Source organism: Cucumis melo, chromosome 4 (genome assembly GCF_025177605.1).
Source record: "Cucumis melo cultivar AY chromosome 4, USDA_Cmelo_AY_1.0, whole genome shotgun sequence".
In the NCBI taxonomy this organism is placed as follows: Eukaryota; Viridiplantae; Streptophyta; class Magnoliopsida; order Cucurbitales; family Cucurbitaceae; genus Cucumis; species Cucumis melo.
The window spans coordinates 24,330,709-24,345,477 of record NC_066860.1 but is presented as its reverse complement, the minus strand read 5'-3'; the positions used below and the strand labels follow the sequence as shown (position 1 = coordinate 24,345,477).

At 34.7% G+C, this 14,769-nt stretch overlaps 2 protein-coding genes across 4 annotated transcripts; one reads left to right on the top strand and one right to left on the bottom strand.

Annotated features, from left to right (window-relative positions):
* The first annotated feature begins 6,595 nt into the window (after nt 1-6,595).
* Nucleotides 6,596-8,395, top strand: LOC103500366 (large ribosomal RNA subunit accumulation protein YCED homolog 2, chloroplastic). Of its 2 annotated transcripts, XM_008463651.3 has the most exons (7): nt 6,596-6,815; nt 6,927-7,100; nt 7,480-7,569; nt 7,710-7,799; nt 7,864-7,944; nt 8,055-8,100; nt 8,178-8,395. In XM_008463651.3, exons 1-7 carry the CDS (start codon nt 6,678-6,680, stop codon nt 8,252-8,254), a joined length of 696 nt encoding a protein of 231 aa, XP_008461873.1. In that variant the 5' UTR covers nt 6,596-6,677; the 3' UTR covers nt 8,255-8,395. The 2 variants fall into 2 exon arrangements, with proteins under 2 accessions (XP_008461873.1, XP_050939678.1); XM_051083721.1 differs by lacking the exon at nt 6,596-6,815 and having other exon boundaries at nt 7,042-7,100; nt 7,751-7,799.
* On the bottom strand, nt 8,256-14,537 carry LOC103500365 (anamorsin homolog). Of its 2 annotated transcripts, none has more exons than XM_051083719.1 (8): nt 14,201-14,537; nt 11,481-11,622; nt 10,454-10,617; nt 10,261-10,359; nt 9,854-10,010; nt 9,045-9,181; nt 8,735-8,809; nt 8,256-8,571 (listed from the first exon to the last, which is right to left on the bottom strand). In XM_051083719.1, exons 2-8 carry the CDS (start codon nt 11,611-11,613, stop codon nt 8,533-8,535), a joined length of 804 nt encoding a protein of 267 aa, XP_050939676.1. In that variant the 5' UTR covers nt 11,614-11,622; nt 14,201-14,537; the 3' UTR covers nt 8,256-8,532. The 2 variants fall into 2 exon arrangements, with proteins under 2 accessions (XP_050939676.1, XP_050939677.1); XM_051083720.1 differs by having other exon boundaries at nt 11,481-11,637; nt 14,201-14,509.
* Nucleotides 14,538-14,769: the final 232 nt, after the last annotated feature.

Here is a 14,769-nt window from a genome sequence, read left to right as displayed (position 1 = left end):
CAAAATTGATATATAACTTATGTTTGGCTTTTATTTGATTGTTATGTGATTACCATACGAATGATAACTAATTTATCTTAGTTATATTTGATGATCACGTAATTTTTATTAGATAAATCTAACATAAAGTATATGAAAACACATATTAATCTAACATCAAGATCTGCAAATTTTCTTTTTTTTAAAAAAGAATTAATATATATAAAAAAACATTCATTATCGTTAAAAATCAGTATTAAATAGTAATAAAATAATAATAAGTATGAGAACAATCAATACCAAATAGCAATCGAATTCTATCATGTAACAAGTAAATATGCGATAATAGTTGTATAACAACTAATATCAAATAGCAATCAAGTTCTATCATATAACAAATAAATAATACGATAGCAATTAGATAACAGTTAATATCAAATAGCAATTTACTACTAAAAAAATGATCAGATAACAATTAGAAGGTAATCAAATAACAATCACTAATTAAATTGGAAAAAACAAAGTACAAACATTATATAGAAATTTCAAGTTTTCATTTTTAATTCTTTTTAAAATTGAGTTGGATGACAAATTTTGCTTTTTCACAAAAACTTAAACTTTTGAGCTATCAAACTAATTTTTTAAAAATATTTTTGGGAAACTGCCAAAAATAGGTTAAAAAAAGGAGGGTTAAATGACTTTTGGGATAACTTTTCAGAATGAAGAATTTTAGGACAATTTAGGTGTGAATGGACAAAAATGCCCTTCATTAAATTTCCCTTATTCTTTTTCTTTCCCTTCTCTTCCACGTTCGCTTTCCCTTCTTTCCACGTTCGCTTTCCCTTCTCTTTCGCGTAGAACACTTGAAGTAAAAAATTTTTTTTTGTTATGGTCCGATACTCTACTCTGCTCCAGTGTCGTTCGAAGATACTCCGACCATTCGTCGCTTGCTATTCGTCACTTGCTGTTTGTCGATCCTCCAGTGCATTTCGTCGCTCCTCCTTTTCGAACCATTCAATCAACTTCGAACGTTTTCTCTTATTTCGGTGAGTTTCATCTCTAACCCATTTTCAATTTATTTGTTGTAAATGTTTGGTTTAGGTATTTGTTGCGAGTTTCATCTGTAAATGTCTGGTTTAGGCTATTTTGAATTGACTTATTTGCTGTAAATTAGTTTAGTCAAAGTTTGGTTTATGTTCTTAGAAAGTTTAATGGGTAGTGAAAAATGAATTGAAGTAAATGATTTAGTTGGGTCAAATAGAGGAGGAGTAAGCAATAGGAATAGAAGGAATAAGGTTTTTTTTTTTAATCTACATTGCTTTATATCTATTCTGTATTATCTTATATTGTAAGTAATTTTTCATGTTGCTGCTATGGATGCTTCTCAAACCACTCTAGCTTCTTCTTTGATCACTTTCTCCCACCTGCACTTTATGCATTAGTTTGAATTGTTTTTATGCATGTTTAGTAAGTCTCTTAGACCCTCAAGGTTTATCTCGCACGTATCTCGCACCCATCTTGCACCTTCCAAACTTTCACTATTTATTTTAAAATCAAATTGGTACACCTCCTAATCCATTTAGAGTGCATGTTTAAAAGTTTTTTAGGCCTTCATGCTTTATCTCGCACGTATCTCGCACGTTCTAAACTTTCACTATTTATTTCAAAATCAAATTGGTACACCTCCAAATCCATTTAGAGCGATCATTTGCATGTTTAGTAAGTTTCTTAGGCCCTCATGCTTTATCTCGCACGCATCTCGCACCTCCAAACTTTCACTATTTATTTTAAAATCAAATTGGTACACCTCCTAATCCATTTAGAGCGATTCTTTGCATGTTTAGTAATTCTCTTAGGCCCTCATGCTTTATCTCGCACATATCTCGCACACATCTTGCACCTTCCAAATTTTGCATCTCGCAGTTATTTTTGTTGTTTCTTTGCATCTTGCAAATATCTTGCAGGCATCTCATAGGTTCTTAAGTTCAAATCAATTTTTGCATGAACTAAAAAACTTAACGATGTCACATGTTTGGATTTTAGTGCGTTATGGTGGTGCATGGGATGAGGGACGAAGAAAATGTGAAGGAGGCGTGTTAAAAGACATTGTTGTCAGTAAAGAAATAACACACAAAGATTTATAGGATGAATTATATGACCTTGCAGAAGTTGACTCTACAAAGTTCGACATGAAGATAAGATGTATATATGAGATAAAAGGGGAAAAGGAAGCTCCTCTATTTGAGTTAAGCAATGACCGTGATTTGAAGTTTTATATTCTTAGTGAAAGTTCATTGGAGGTCCCCCTATACATATCATTTGAGCTTATAAGCAATCAAAGTAAGAAAGTGTTAAACAAAGCTTACAATTCAGTATCTGGGAGCAACCAAGTTCAAAATTTAAACCATCATCCTCCAATTGCAATGGATACATTAGATGAGAATGAAGTTGATATTAGTGAAGTTCAGGTTGGCTTGTGTGATAACATGATAGGGACCAATCTGGCTATATGGGAATCATATGAGTCATATGATTCAAAAGATGATACTTTTACATGGGAGTCAGTTGAGATGAACAATGAATTGTTTGACATCCCACAACAAAGAGATGCTCCTACAAAAGATTGCAAAGGAAAAGGTAAAGTTCACTACAGCTCCTCTAGTCGAAAGTTGAAGACAAAAAGAAGTGGTTGGTCCGAAGAAAGCTCTACAGTGAGGAGTTGGATGTAGGACAAATATTTTTTTGCAAGAAAGATTTGTCAATGAGATTAAGTGTGTTGGCAATGAAAAAAAAATTCAGTTTGTAGTAAAAAAGTCTACAAAAGAGGTTCTTTTTGTTAGATGCATCAACAAGTGTGGTTGGAGATTGCAAGCGGTGAGATTGAAGGATTCAAATATATTCAAGATTAAAAGTATGCCAATTTTCATTCGTGTTCTCTTGAGTTTTTGAATCGTGACCATAGGCAAGCAAAATCTTGGGTTGTTAGAGAATTAATAAAGTCCAAATTCAAGGGAGCCGGTCGCACTGAGAGCTAGTGGTGGTTGATGTCGTAGACCGTTTAGGTAGAGTTGTGAATGAGGTTTATAGGTAAACACTTGCACACTTCCTATGGGCGGGCCGAACGTGTGGTCGTCGAGTGGGAAATGGTTCTATCTTTGTGACGTCTGAATCAAAATGAGTACAAAGTTTTTTCTCAGTGTCCTCAATTTCAACCTCATTGTTAACAACATCTATTGGCTCCTCTAAATCAATCTCAACCTTCTTCTCCAACACGTCGATTGGCTTCTCTAACTTAAATATTAAACCTCAACCAAGGAGGGGGACCGACGGTGTGAACATCTTCGTCGCCCTATGGAAGCTCATAATGCATTAATGTGGATAATGATAGAAATTAAACATCAATATTAGCAAGAACATGGAACCAAACCTTCTTTTTAAGTTCAATGTGTTTCGCCCCATTACTTGTGTCATCCTCCTTTGGCATCCTCAACCAATGAGGGGTACCGCCTGTGTCAACATCTTCGGTCTTAGCATTATCCATTTCTTCACTTTCTAGTGTATGATCTACTAAGCTTTCAAACTCCTTGAATCTCCTTCGTCACCTTATGGAACCTCAAAATGAATTAGTGTGGATAACAATAGAAAGTAAACATCAAAATTAGCGAGAACATGCAACTTAACGTATGAGTAATTACCAAATATGAAACAACTAAAGTCAATACAATTAACAATTTGATTCCTAACCTTTCTTTGAAGTCCAATGTGCTTCAATATGGTTGACATCATGCCCTTCAATTCGTCAATATCTGATTTTATACTAGTAAGTTGCCCTTCAACAACCGCTACTCGATCTTGGAGATTCCAAATAACCTTTTTCATCTTAGACTTCAACTTCTGTTTCTTACTCTTTTTGAAGTCACCTTCATCATTACCAACTTCTCTTCCTCTTTTTGAACCACCATTCTTCGACTGAACAATGGTAGATGAGCGGAGGTTTTAAAAAAGTTCACCTGAAGCAATTTTTAACTACTCCTCTTCAGGTGTCATCTCAATGACCGCCTTAATTATCAACCACAAAGAGAAAAGGCAAATGTATTTAGGACAAAGAAATAAGCAGAAAATCATGCGATCCTTAAGTTAGTTACTATTGCTTGCTACTTACCATTGGCAAGTCAAACACATGGCTTATAGTTTAGGACTTTGGTGATTGTTGGCACACCCACCTCAGCATTCGTGGTATGACATTATCGTTTACTTTATCTACACCACATCCAATGATGGTTGGTATAGACTCATATGCCCAAACCTATTCCACATTTGACAAACAAGTTTAGGAAGTGCCCTAAGATATATATAGATATATAAATATATGCATAAGTTTTGAAGTAAGAAGTAAAAAATAGCATAACTGTAATGCATGCTGAAATCCATTGATAGTATTTTTTTTGTCTTAGTTGATTTCTTCTTTCTGTTGGCATATTGCATGTCCAAGGCTCTTTTCAAGGCACTTAGTGTGCGTCCAAAAACAATCCCGCCGCAATCATAATTTTATAATGTATTCCAATCATCAACAATCTTGAAAAGACCAATGTCGACTTTAGTTCGCCTATCTTTTCCTAACAAAGATAGCTCTATAAAGTAGACTAAAACTAATTTCACAATATCATCGTCATCACCCTCGTATTTCAAAAATATATCATCTAAGTCGATTACATAAATACACTTCTTGTCTTTGAAAAACTTCTCCAATAATCTACTATTCCCAACTAACTGAATAGACTCTTCTTTAGGACCTTATAGACCCGTTATGATGTTAAACTCTCTCCTACCAAAAGTACAAACAACGCCCCCTAGTAAGAAACTCATATAATCCTTTCCTTCATCTTCCACCTCCCTTAACAATAAGTAGTGGATGAGTGGCCCATTAAAGACAATATTTAGGTCCAAAAAGTGCCCAAACTTTGTTTTCCTAAATAAGGCTAATTGATCGGGTTTGAATTTGGCGTTAATATTATGTGTTGTCTTTTCTAAATGAGACAAACAACTTACTAGGGCATAAAAATGATGGGAAGGATTAATCTTGTACACAGGTCCATTGGTCGATGTCGATGTCATAATTGAAGCCTGAACAAAAAGGAACAAACTCAGAGTTAAAGAAGGGATTCAAAGAAAAAGGAGCAAAACACCAACTATATTTAATTTCAATTCATTTCACTACCCATTTAACTTTCTAAGAACCTAAACCAAATTTTGACTAAACTAATTTTCAGCAAATAAGTCGATTCCAAAAAAGCCTAAACCAGACGGATGAAACTCACAACAAATACCTAAACCAAACATTTACGGCAAATAAATTGAAAATGAGTTAGAGATAAAACTCACTGAAATAAGAGAAAACGCTCAAAGTTGATTGAATGGTTCGCAAAGGAGAAGCGACGAAATGTACTGAAGGACCGACGAACGGCAAGTGACGAACAGTCAGAGTATCTTCGAAGAGTAGAGCGAGAAATTTCAAAAGCCAACAAAAGGAGATTTTTTATTTTTATTTTAAGTGTTCTACACGAAAGAGAAAGGAAAGCGAACATGGAAGAGAAGGGAAAGGAAAAAAGAGAAATTTAATGAAGGACATTTTTGTTCATTCACACCTAAATTGTCCTAAAACTCTTCATTTTGAAAAGTTATCCCAAAAGTCATTTAACCCTATTTTTTAACCTATTTTTTTGGTAATTTTCCAATATTTTTAAGACATGTAACCCTTTTTAAAAATTGAACATTTTTCAGCTATAAGAAACTTTGCTTAGATTTCTTCCGATGCCTCTTCTTGATGTACACTCCCTGCTTTCTAGATTTCCATCTTTTTATATTTTCATTAGCTTAATTTTAAAAATAAAGAACAAAAGGCCAAATAATTAAGAGATGCTTTATTTATTTATATATATATATATATATATATATATGTGTGTGTGTATATTTACACAATATAACAAAATATCAATACCTATCTGCGATGGATTATATCTATCCATCTTGATAAAATTTTATCCCTTTAAATAATTCTCCAATAATTAAGATTTTGAAAATCTTGGATATGAAGTTTGTAAAGTTGAAAACCTACCTATCTTTTTAAACCACATTTTTACCTTAGTCATTTGTTACTACAGTCTTTTACAAGTTGAGAGAAGCCGAAAGCTAACAAAACGATACCATGACATTTTATTTAGTTTTAATGAGTATGAAGGTAAGAAATTCAAACCTCTAGTTTTACAGTTCAAAACATCTTAATACTCATGTTGGCAAACCTCCGTGACTCGTAAGATACACACACTGAAATAAAGAAAAACACATGAACAAAAAGAAAAACACATGAAAAAAAAAGAAAAACACACGAAAATCTACAAATCTTTCTCGACCTTCAGCCCCATGTACCAAGGGGGAAACATTGTACCTTTCAAAAGTAAAATAAACAAGAAATTTCTATGAAGCAAGTCTAAAAAAAATGGGAGAGACATCTGTATGAATGCAAAACTACGAGAGTTCTAGCACAAGTAAAGAGGAAAGAAGCTAACTTAGATCCAAATAAAGATATATTTCCGAAGAGAAATTGGGGCCTCACATTTTGTATAGATAAGGCTCCAATTCCAATTACTTGCTTTATTCCACGTATTGACGTCTCTCACAAAGAGTGAAGAGACAAAGAAATGGCGGAAGCTGGGCGCCTTGTGACAACAACAAGAAATATAAACTCCATTTCAAGTTCATTCAACAAACCTGCACCTAAATCTTTAACTCAAACATTCAAAATCAAAGCTTCTTCAAAGAGAAATGACATCTCCTTGGTAAAACTTTCAAACTCTTCCTTGTCATCTTTTAGATTTCTGCAGACATTCCCTCTTCTATTCATACAATTCTCTTCCATCTCAAGATTTTCCTTTTTTTGTCCTATGAAGAGAAGAAGCAACAAAACAACAAGGCGTCTAATCACAATATCAACATCAGGAAGCAGATGGCAAGGGAAATGGACCTGTGATTACCTGCTTTCGCTGCGAGACCTCAACTTAGAAGACTTGGTAGAAGATGAACACAAAAATGCACACGTCTTCATCAACCTCTGTATTGAGAAGGTAATTTCAATACTTTTCTCTCTCCAAAGCTCTATTTTATGTATAACATTAATGAACACAACAGCTTGAATCTAACTCCAACAACATCTAATGATGGATTCGATCCATCTCCAGTAGAATCTCATAGTGAACTATTGTTGGAGAGGCCGATACGGGTAAAGAATACTTTCCGAGAGAATGAGACTTCTTTCTTTTTCTTTTTCATTTTTTGTGAAGGAGCCTGCTGAAGAATCCATTTCTCAGCTCAAAGAGAATAGACATTGAACAATAACTTTTTAAGCAATTTAGAGAATTCAAACAGCATAAAATGAGAGCAATTCTACACAAAATGCTCTATCCGATAACTATACCACTAATAATTTCCCTATGTTTTTACCAGCATGCAAGTTTCGGGTTCACCGTGGATGGAAGGATCAACACATCATTCACTCGAAAGTGTTGTACCTGTTCTTTGCCATACTGTAGAGAGGTAGCACTTTTTAAATAATCAAAAAACGATAAAATTAAATAGCTTGTTCCTAGTTATCTGTATCACATCTATCCATGAAGTTTCATTTGATATCATTCCAACCAATGTTCTAAACACTTACAATTATCTTAATCAAACAGATCAAAGCAAATTTTAATGTATTGGTTCTGTCATCAAACAGAGCCAACAGGGAGATTCACCTTCCAGATATTGGAGGCGATGATCCTTCGGTAAGTTTTTGCATTTCTTCACTTCAACCACTTAGAAGTTTGACAGCCATCTTAAACTTAACAGGTAATCTACGTTAAACCCGGGCTTGAAGCCGATCTAGATTCATTGGTACGTGACACAATTAGGCTTACCACCTCAACCAAGGTGAGAAGTTGAATGCAAATAGAATTAGCCTACTTATCAATAACCATTAATCTAAAAATACTACCAAGGTTCAATTGGAAGAAGTTAACAAAAAAGACTACCTCTTCCAGGACACTTGCTCAGAGTCGTGTGAGAAATCTCAACCCACAGTGCAATGTAAGTGGTCAAGTGTCACTGACTCAAGCTTCCACTTGAAATTAACGTTGGGACTAATTGAGAAATGTTCATTGCAGATATTGGGGCACAGAACGCTGCATCTATAGACAAGAGGTGGTTCAGGCTTTTGGAGCTTAGAAAATCTAAAGCATAGATAACAAGCAATATGTATATATATTGATGGTTGCTCATATAGGCATTCGAAAACATGACTGGCCATTGGTAAAATTTAAATTGTTTATCAGTTTCTAAGTCAATATCAAAATGGAAAAGTGGTTTTCATCTGCAACTAAAACTGGTTTTGCTTTGTCACTTGTATTTCTCCTTCAAGTAGTAGAAGACTAATAAGCAATTTTCCATTTGACCAAACCATTCATCAGAAGTTCAAAATACATCCCGTAGTATATCAATCCCCCACCCCCTAAAAAAAAATCATATATCGGCAGCAAGGAAGTTTCCAGGTAGTGACACCTGCACACAGAAAAGAAAAGAAAAAAAGAAGGAAACTTAGAAGTCATGCAATTGTCAAGGCATCTCTACTCCAGAGGCTGGAAGTTTAAATTCTCCCACCCTGTGATACATAATTCTCAAAACTACATCAAAATGGGAAGATAATCATAAAGATTTTGCCTACCTTCTCCCCAAGTTTAAATGCTGGTAGACCCTTGTATGGGCACGTACTGCACCGAAAAGCATCTCCCAGGCCACACTGCAAGTTGTATTAACGTTAAGATGCAGAACAGATAAATAATAAGGTGGATGAATTGCAAGTGAAGGGCCAAAGCAAAGAGACTGAACAGAGGTAAAGCATTCATGGAAGAATGTCCATAAAAACAAAAGAATAATCGACACTTGATGCCATTTCATAAATCATAAAGCAAAAGACTATCCATAAACAAAAAACTGCACTCGACAACTACGATAGCCATTTATTTTTTTCTTACATTGCCACATGCAGATTGAGGATTTTCCAACAAATCTGAAGTCAAACCCAGTTTCTCTACTTTCTCCTCTGCTTCGGCCCTACCACAAGTGCAGTTCTTGCAAGCTTTCCTTGTTATGCTAACTTCACAATCACCAACTGTGCAACAAATTAAATAATAAACCGTAATCATTACTACCTTCCGCTAAATAAAATTACAGTTAAATTACTAGTTTAATCTCTAAACTTTCAAAGTGTCTATTAGATCCTAAAGTCTGAAATTTCAATCTTGTGTCTAATAAAGTTTCTAAATTTTCAACTTTGCGCCCTAATAAATCTTTTCAATTTTGTGTCTAAACGGTACTAAACTTCCAATTTTATATGTAACAAATCTCTAATATATTAAAAAGAAAAATTAAAAACTAATAGATGATTGATCTTTTAGGCTAAAAAATGAATTTTATGTTTAGTAGAACTCTAAAGTTACAATTTTATGTTTAGAAGATATGTGATTTTTTTAAGAAAATTGTCTAGGACCTATTTGATACAAAACTGAAATTTAGAGATCTTATTGGACATAAAGTTAAAGTTTAAGATCTATGAGATACTTTGTAAAATTTAGGAACTTAATGGACAAAATGGAAAGTTTAAAAATCTGTTAGGTGATTTTTGAAGTTCAAGGACCTATTTGGCGCAAGATGAAAGCACGGACCTACAAGACATTTTTAAAAGTTCAATAATCGAATAGACATAGACCTGAAAGTTAAGCAAATAACCTTGTAACTTACCCAAATTTAATATATAATATATGTCAAGCGTTTCATTGTTTACCTGGTAGCTGAGGTTTTTTCAAATCCTCCTCAGTCAATAAAGTATCTTCATCAATCAAATCAGAATCATCATCAAGCTGAATCTTTGGTAGACTTTTTGCAGGCTTCTTAATAGCAAAAGAGGAGCCAATTTTCCAAGAAGGCCTTTTGGCTCTTATCTATGGACAAAAAAGGAACACGACGAAATGAATTTGGTAAAACCAAATGGTAGGTCATGGAGATAAGATGTCTTTCAATCATCTTTACGTAAAGAAGATGAAAGTAACATGAAACACAGTCTTTGGTCATAAATTACCAGATATTTTCAAATTTCAACTCTACTAAAATGTAGGGTAGAGCTTTCTTCAGTTGCTAGGATCGAGGGGAGGCTGTAAAAAGAATCTAAACTAGACGATATCTGAATCTTACCACGAAGTTCTCTACATCAGATGGAGAAACTAATTTCTTTCCTATTACTTGAGCTTCAAGAAAGCCTGCCAAAAGTAATCTTCTAACCATGAAAATGGGCTGCAAAAAATAAAACAATATCAAAAGTTATTACAATATCTATATCTGTATCAATACTCTAAATATGAAAAACTACAAGCTATTCAGTAATTACCTCATCTTTCTCAACTGCAACAGACTGTGAAGTCTTATGAATAAGGATTATCCCATCAGGCTTCAAAACTCTTAAGATCTCCTCGCACAACTGATCACTTGGAAAATCAGATCTACAAATAGAAATGATAGCATCCATGGATGATGCTCCAAGTGGCAGCCTATCTAAATCATAAAACAACAACTATCAATAACAAAAACTATATCACAATAAGAACGTATCAACTCCACATGTGCACGAGGCCAAAAAACACATAAGGAGGAGATTAGGAGGGAAATTAAGAGTTAACCATCATCTCATGTCGGCAAAACTAACAAAATAAAATGAAAAACTGGGATGAAAGGGGAATAGAAGCTACAGATAACATTGAAAAGCCACTGGTCTGAATGCAAGCTCTAATAATTTCTTGGCTCTGAGGACACTGACAACTGACATTTATATTCAGTTACTCTTGATGTTTTGAAAAGCTAGTGAGGCTTACGCCTTGATGCAAGACTCTAACTTTTAGTCTCGAGACTTGTGGCTTTCCCATTGCGAAAATTCCCCGAGACTTAAAATCTCTATGCCTCATCTAATAATTAGAAAAATAATAGTCATTTGCTTAATTCTCAATATTAAATTTTGAGTTGTGATGAATTATGCCATGACTTCAGAAACATCGAAGGAAAAAATTTATAGTACAAATCTGTCCTATTAATGATAATAATAGTGATGACAAAGATACCCATTTAGAATTTTTGGTTATGTGAAAATTGTGGGGGTGAATTTTTTTTTCTTTTTCTAAACTCTCATATTAGATATGACTATCGTGTTAAGCTTGTAAAACCAATCTAGGATTTGTAAAATGTTTTGAAGTCACTATTTGAGGCTTACGCCTCATGCCACCTCGAGGCTTACTCTGTCACACGAATTTACCCCTTCAGCTTTCAAAATGAAAGACAAAATGCACGAGTCCATTGAACTAAATATCAAAGAGTTGATTGAAGTGTTGAATAGAACAGGCCCTGAGAAGGCATAAAAAACTTACTGAGAGAAAAGGCTTGAGTGATTATTTGTGAATCACAATTCCCAACATATTCATTCCCAAGCTCTTGTAAAACATTAACAACAATGCTAGTAGCCAGAACAGTGTCATCTGTAATTGCCAGCACACTCTTCATAGTGGTATCCTACAATGTTATGCACTTCAATTCACATAAAGGAATATGTGGGTCAAATTAACACATGAATGAATAGTCAATCCCATTAATTTGCAGCAGAAACAAGGAACAGAAAACAATTAGCAAACGAGCTTTATCTGAAGCATCAATAAATTATACTGCCAGAAAAAGCAGCAACAATAAAAAAATAATTTCAGTGAATATATTAAATTGAAAAACTCTAAGAACTTGTAATTTGTCAATGAAAAAAGACCTATTTGTGCTCTCTCTATGTTGCAAGGCCAAGATAATGCTCAATCATTCTCAAACTATGGTTTGCTTCATGTAGTTGAATATGTGTTTGTTTTATCTTATCCACGATGTTTTTTGAGAGGGAAAATGAGGTAAACAATTTGTTTGTCTGAATTTGTAATCCTTTGGTCCAGGGCCACTTTCCCCTCCTTTTTGTAATTTCACGATGTTTTTTGAGGGGGAAAAATAAGGTAAACAATTTGTTTGTCTGAATTTTGGTCATCGGTTCAATAATAAAATGCTATGCAGTTTGTGTTCTAAAAAGATATGATTTTGCTCTTAATTCTTTTTATAAGAGAATTTTGTTGATGCGTGAAATTACAAAAAGGAGGGGAAAGAGGCCCTGGACCAAAGGATTACAAAATACATGTCCAATTGGTCAATATTGAATCAAAACTATAGAAACTGATGCTTAGACAGTTTACACCAAGAGATAGCAATATTGAACACGTGGTCAAGAAAGACATCAAAGTGTTGGGCTTTGATGTTGAAGAGATAGTTGTTTCGCTTGAGCCAAATCGACCACAAAAGAGCTCTAACAAGCTGCTTCCAGAAAAGACCCTTTCTTCCCTTGAAGGATGGTCTAAAACAAGGGATGGGAACCATGTTGTTCGAGGGTCTCACTGGTACCATTTGGTTTGACTAACATCCCAAAAAGATTAAAATTTTCCTTTGGGAGCTTGCTCATAAGGCTGTCCTCGCCTTTGACAAGCTACAGAATCGTGTCCCATCAAAGATCGCTTTCTCCCTAGTGCTCCCTCTGTAAGAATGACACAGTCACACAGAAAACCAAAATCATCCTTTCATGTTCTGAACTTTCTCCAAGAACTTTTGGAAACACATTCTTCAAGCCTTCAACTGGAGTGTGTCTTTCCAGGGAACATTACTCATTTTGCTCCTAATTTATTTTATCCCAATGTAGCCAAGTGTTTGACTTTCTTTCCCGTTAATCCTTAATTCTATTCACTTTCTAGAAACATGTGGAGTCTGTATAGAAGTATGGAGGGATTCTGGAAAGGGATAGTCTCAGACCCACCTTGAGAAATTTGGAAAAGCAACACAAACAAAAAAATTGGGAAGTGGATTACCACAATTTCTTTTGTTGAAAGAAAATGTAAACTCATAGATACAGGTTATTTTCTTTTAGCGTTCTCCTTCTATGTGAGATTGTCAAAGTTTTTACAGTTTTATTTCTCAGTCTCTATACATCGACAGGATTTCCTAGCTTTGGAGATCTCCCTTGGAAGAGATTACTCTTAGGAAGCACGAACACTGACACACGACACGGTACAGCAATACATCTAATTTCTAAAAAAGTAGGACACAATACATTATAGTTTTTTTATATTTTTAAATAATATATGTGATAATACTGATAGAACATAGCTGAATGGATGTATGGAGGGTTTGGCTTCATATCAACGCTGACAGGCAAAGGAAGAAAAAAGAAAGCATCACCACACACAGACACACACACACACCATTTGAAAAGAAAAAAAGAAAGGAAAGTTATGTAAGTTTTATATGTTCTAAGGTTAACATCATTATAACGAAATTGACAAAAAGTGATATGAGTTGATTTTGTCAAATATAAAGTTGGTTGCCCACTAATTCATTACTAATTACCCTCCCTCCTCCAAATGCTGCTACTGGTTCCATTCCATGTCTCTCTCTCACTTTTCTTTCTTCAATTATTTTATATTCCATTCAAAACCCAACACCCTCCTTTCTTATTAATTATCCACAGTACACACCACCATTACTAAAACCCCTCTCTCTCTTTCTCCTAAAATAATTCATATTCCTAATCTCTCGTCATCACATCATATCTTATATCAAAACAATTAACATTTCTGCTCTAAATTCCTACTTAATTCCTAAACTAATTACAATTTCTTATACTCTTTATCTTTTCTATCCTTATACTTAATTATATGCTTTATATTACAACTAACAAATATCTCTCTATATATATTATTCTTGATTTGATATCTACAGATTGTAAACTAAAGCAAACCTATTTACTACAATCACTCATACTTATTGCATAATGCCTATTATTATTGCATAAAAAGAGAATGGAAATGCAATATCGGGGAGGGGGTCCGAAATCAAAGTGTGGGCGTGTGTGTGTGTGTGTGTGGGGGGGGGGGGGGGGGGGTCGAAATCAAACTTGGGGGTTCCAAATCAAAATCGGGGAGGGAGGTTTCGAAATTAGAATCGGTTAGGGGGGTCGGAAAAGCAAAACCGGGGGAGGGAGGGGGGTTTCGGACGCCATAATGGAGGGAGAACTTACCGGCGAAGAGCTAGCCGAAAATGATGGAGAACGACGGAGAACGGCAACGCTTCGATGGTGGGGGAGGACTGGGTTTCGAGAACGGCCGGAGAACGATGGAGAACGTGCGCACGAAAGCTCACTGTGATGGCGGCGTGAAGAGATGGAGAACGGCGTTGTTCGATGGTGGAGGGTTTTTTGCAAAAGAGAAAGGGTAGTGAGAGGGAAAGAGAAAATGTTGGAAAAGGATGAGAAAATGTGGGAAAAGGGAAGGGAAACGTGGGATAAGGGGTGGGAAAATGAAAAATTAAAATAAGGTTTTTCTTTCTAACTTGCGCACGTTATTTGTGTCGCCCGAAGTATATATTTTTCGTCGCCCATTAATAGTTATAAAAAAAATGTGTTTAGGCCACGTAAATTAGGTTTGGCAAATATTTATATTACTCGCCCGCACAAATATGTGGCCATAAATTAAAATAAACGTAGGTAGAAATTTAATTTAAAATTTTTTATTTAAACTACATACATTTTTGTCCAAGTGTATATTTTCATTGACAAAAACGATGATGTACCCACGTAGTATATAGTTT

Bases quoted from the DNA above. Each gene is read 5' to 3' on its own strand.
- LOC103500366 (XM_008463651.3), top strand. From the start codon at position 6,678: ATGGCGGAAGCTGGGCGCCTTGTGACAACAACAAGAAATATAAACTCC. The intron at 7,945-8,054 runs GTGAGAAGTTGA...TACCTCTTCCAG, and splicing joins GGCTTACCACCTCAACCAAG to GACACTTGCTCAGAGTCGTG. The intron at 8,101-8,177 runs GTAAGTGGTCAA...TGTTCATTGCAG, and splicing joins ATCTCAACCCACAGTGCAAT to ATATTGGGGCACAGAACGCT.
- LOC103500365 (XM_051083719.1), bottom strand. From the start codon at position 11,613: ATGAAGAGTGTGCTGGCAATTACAGATGACACTGTTCTGGCTACTAGC. The intron at 10,618-11,480 runs GTAAGTTTTTTA...TTTATGATTTAG, and splicing joins CACTCAAGCCTTTTCTCTCA to ATAGGCTGCCACTTGGAGCA. The intron at 9,182-9,853 runs GTAAACAATGAA...TTTGTTGCACAG, and splicing joins GAAAAAACCTCAGCTACCAG to TTGGTGATTGTGAAGTTAGC.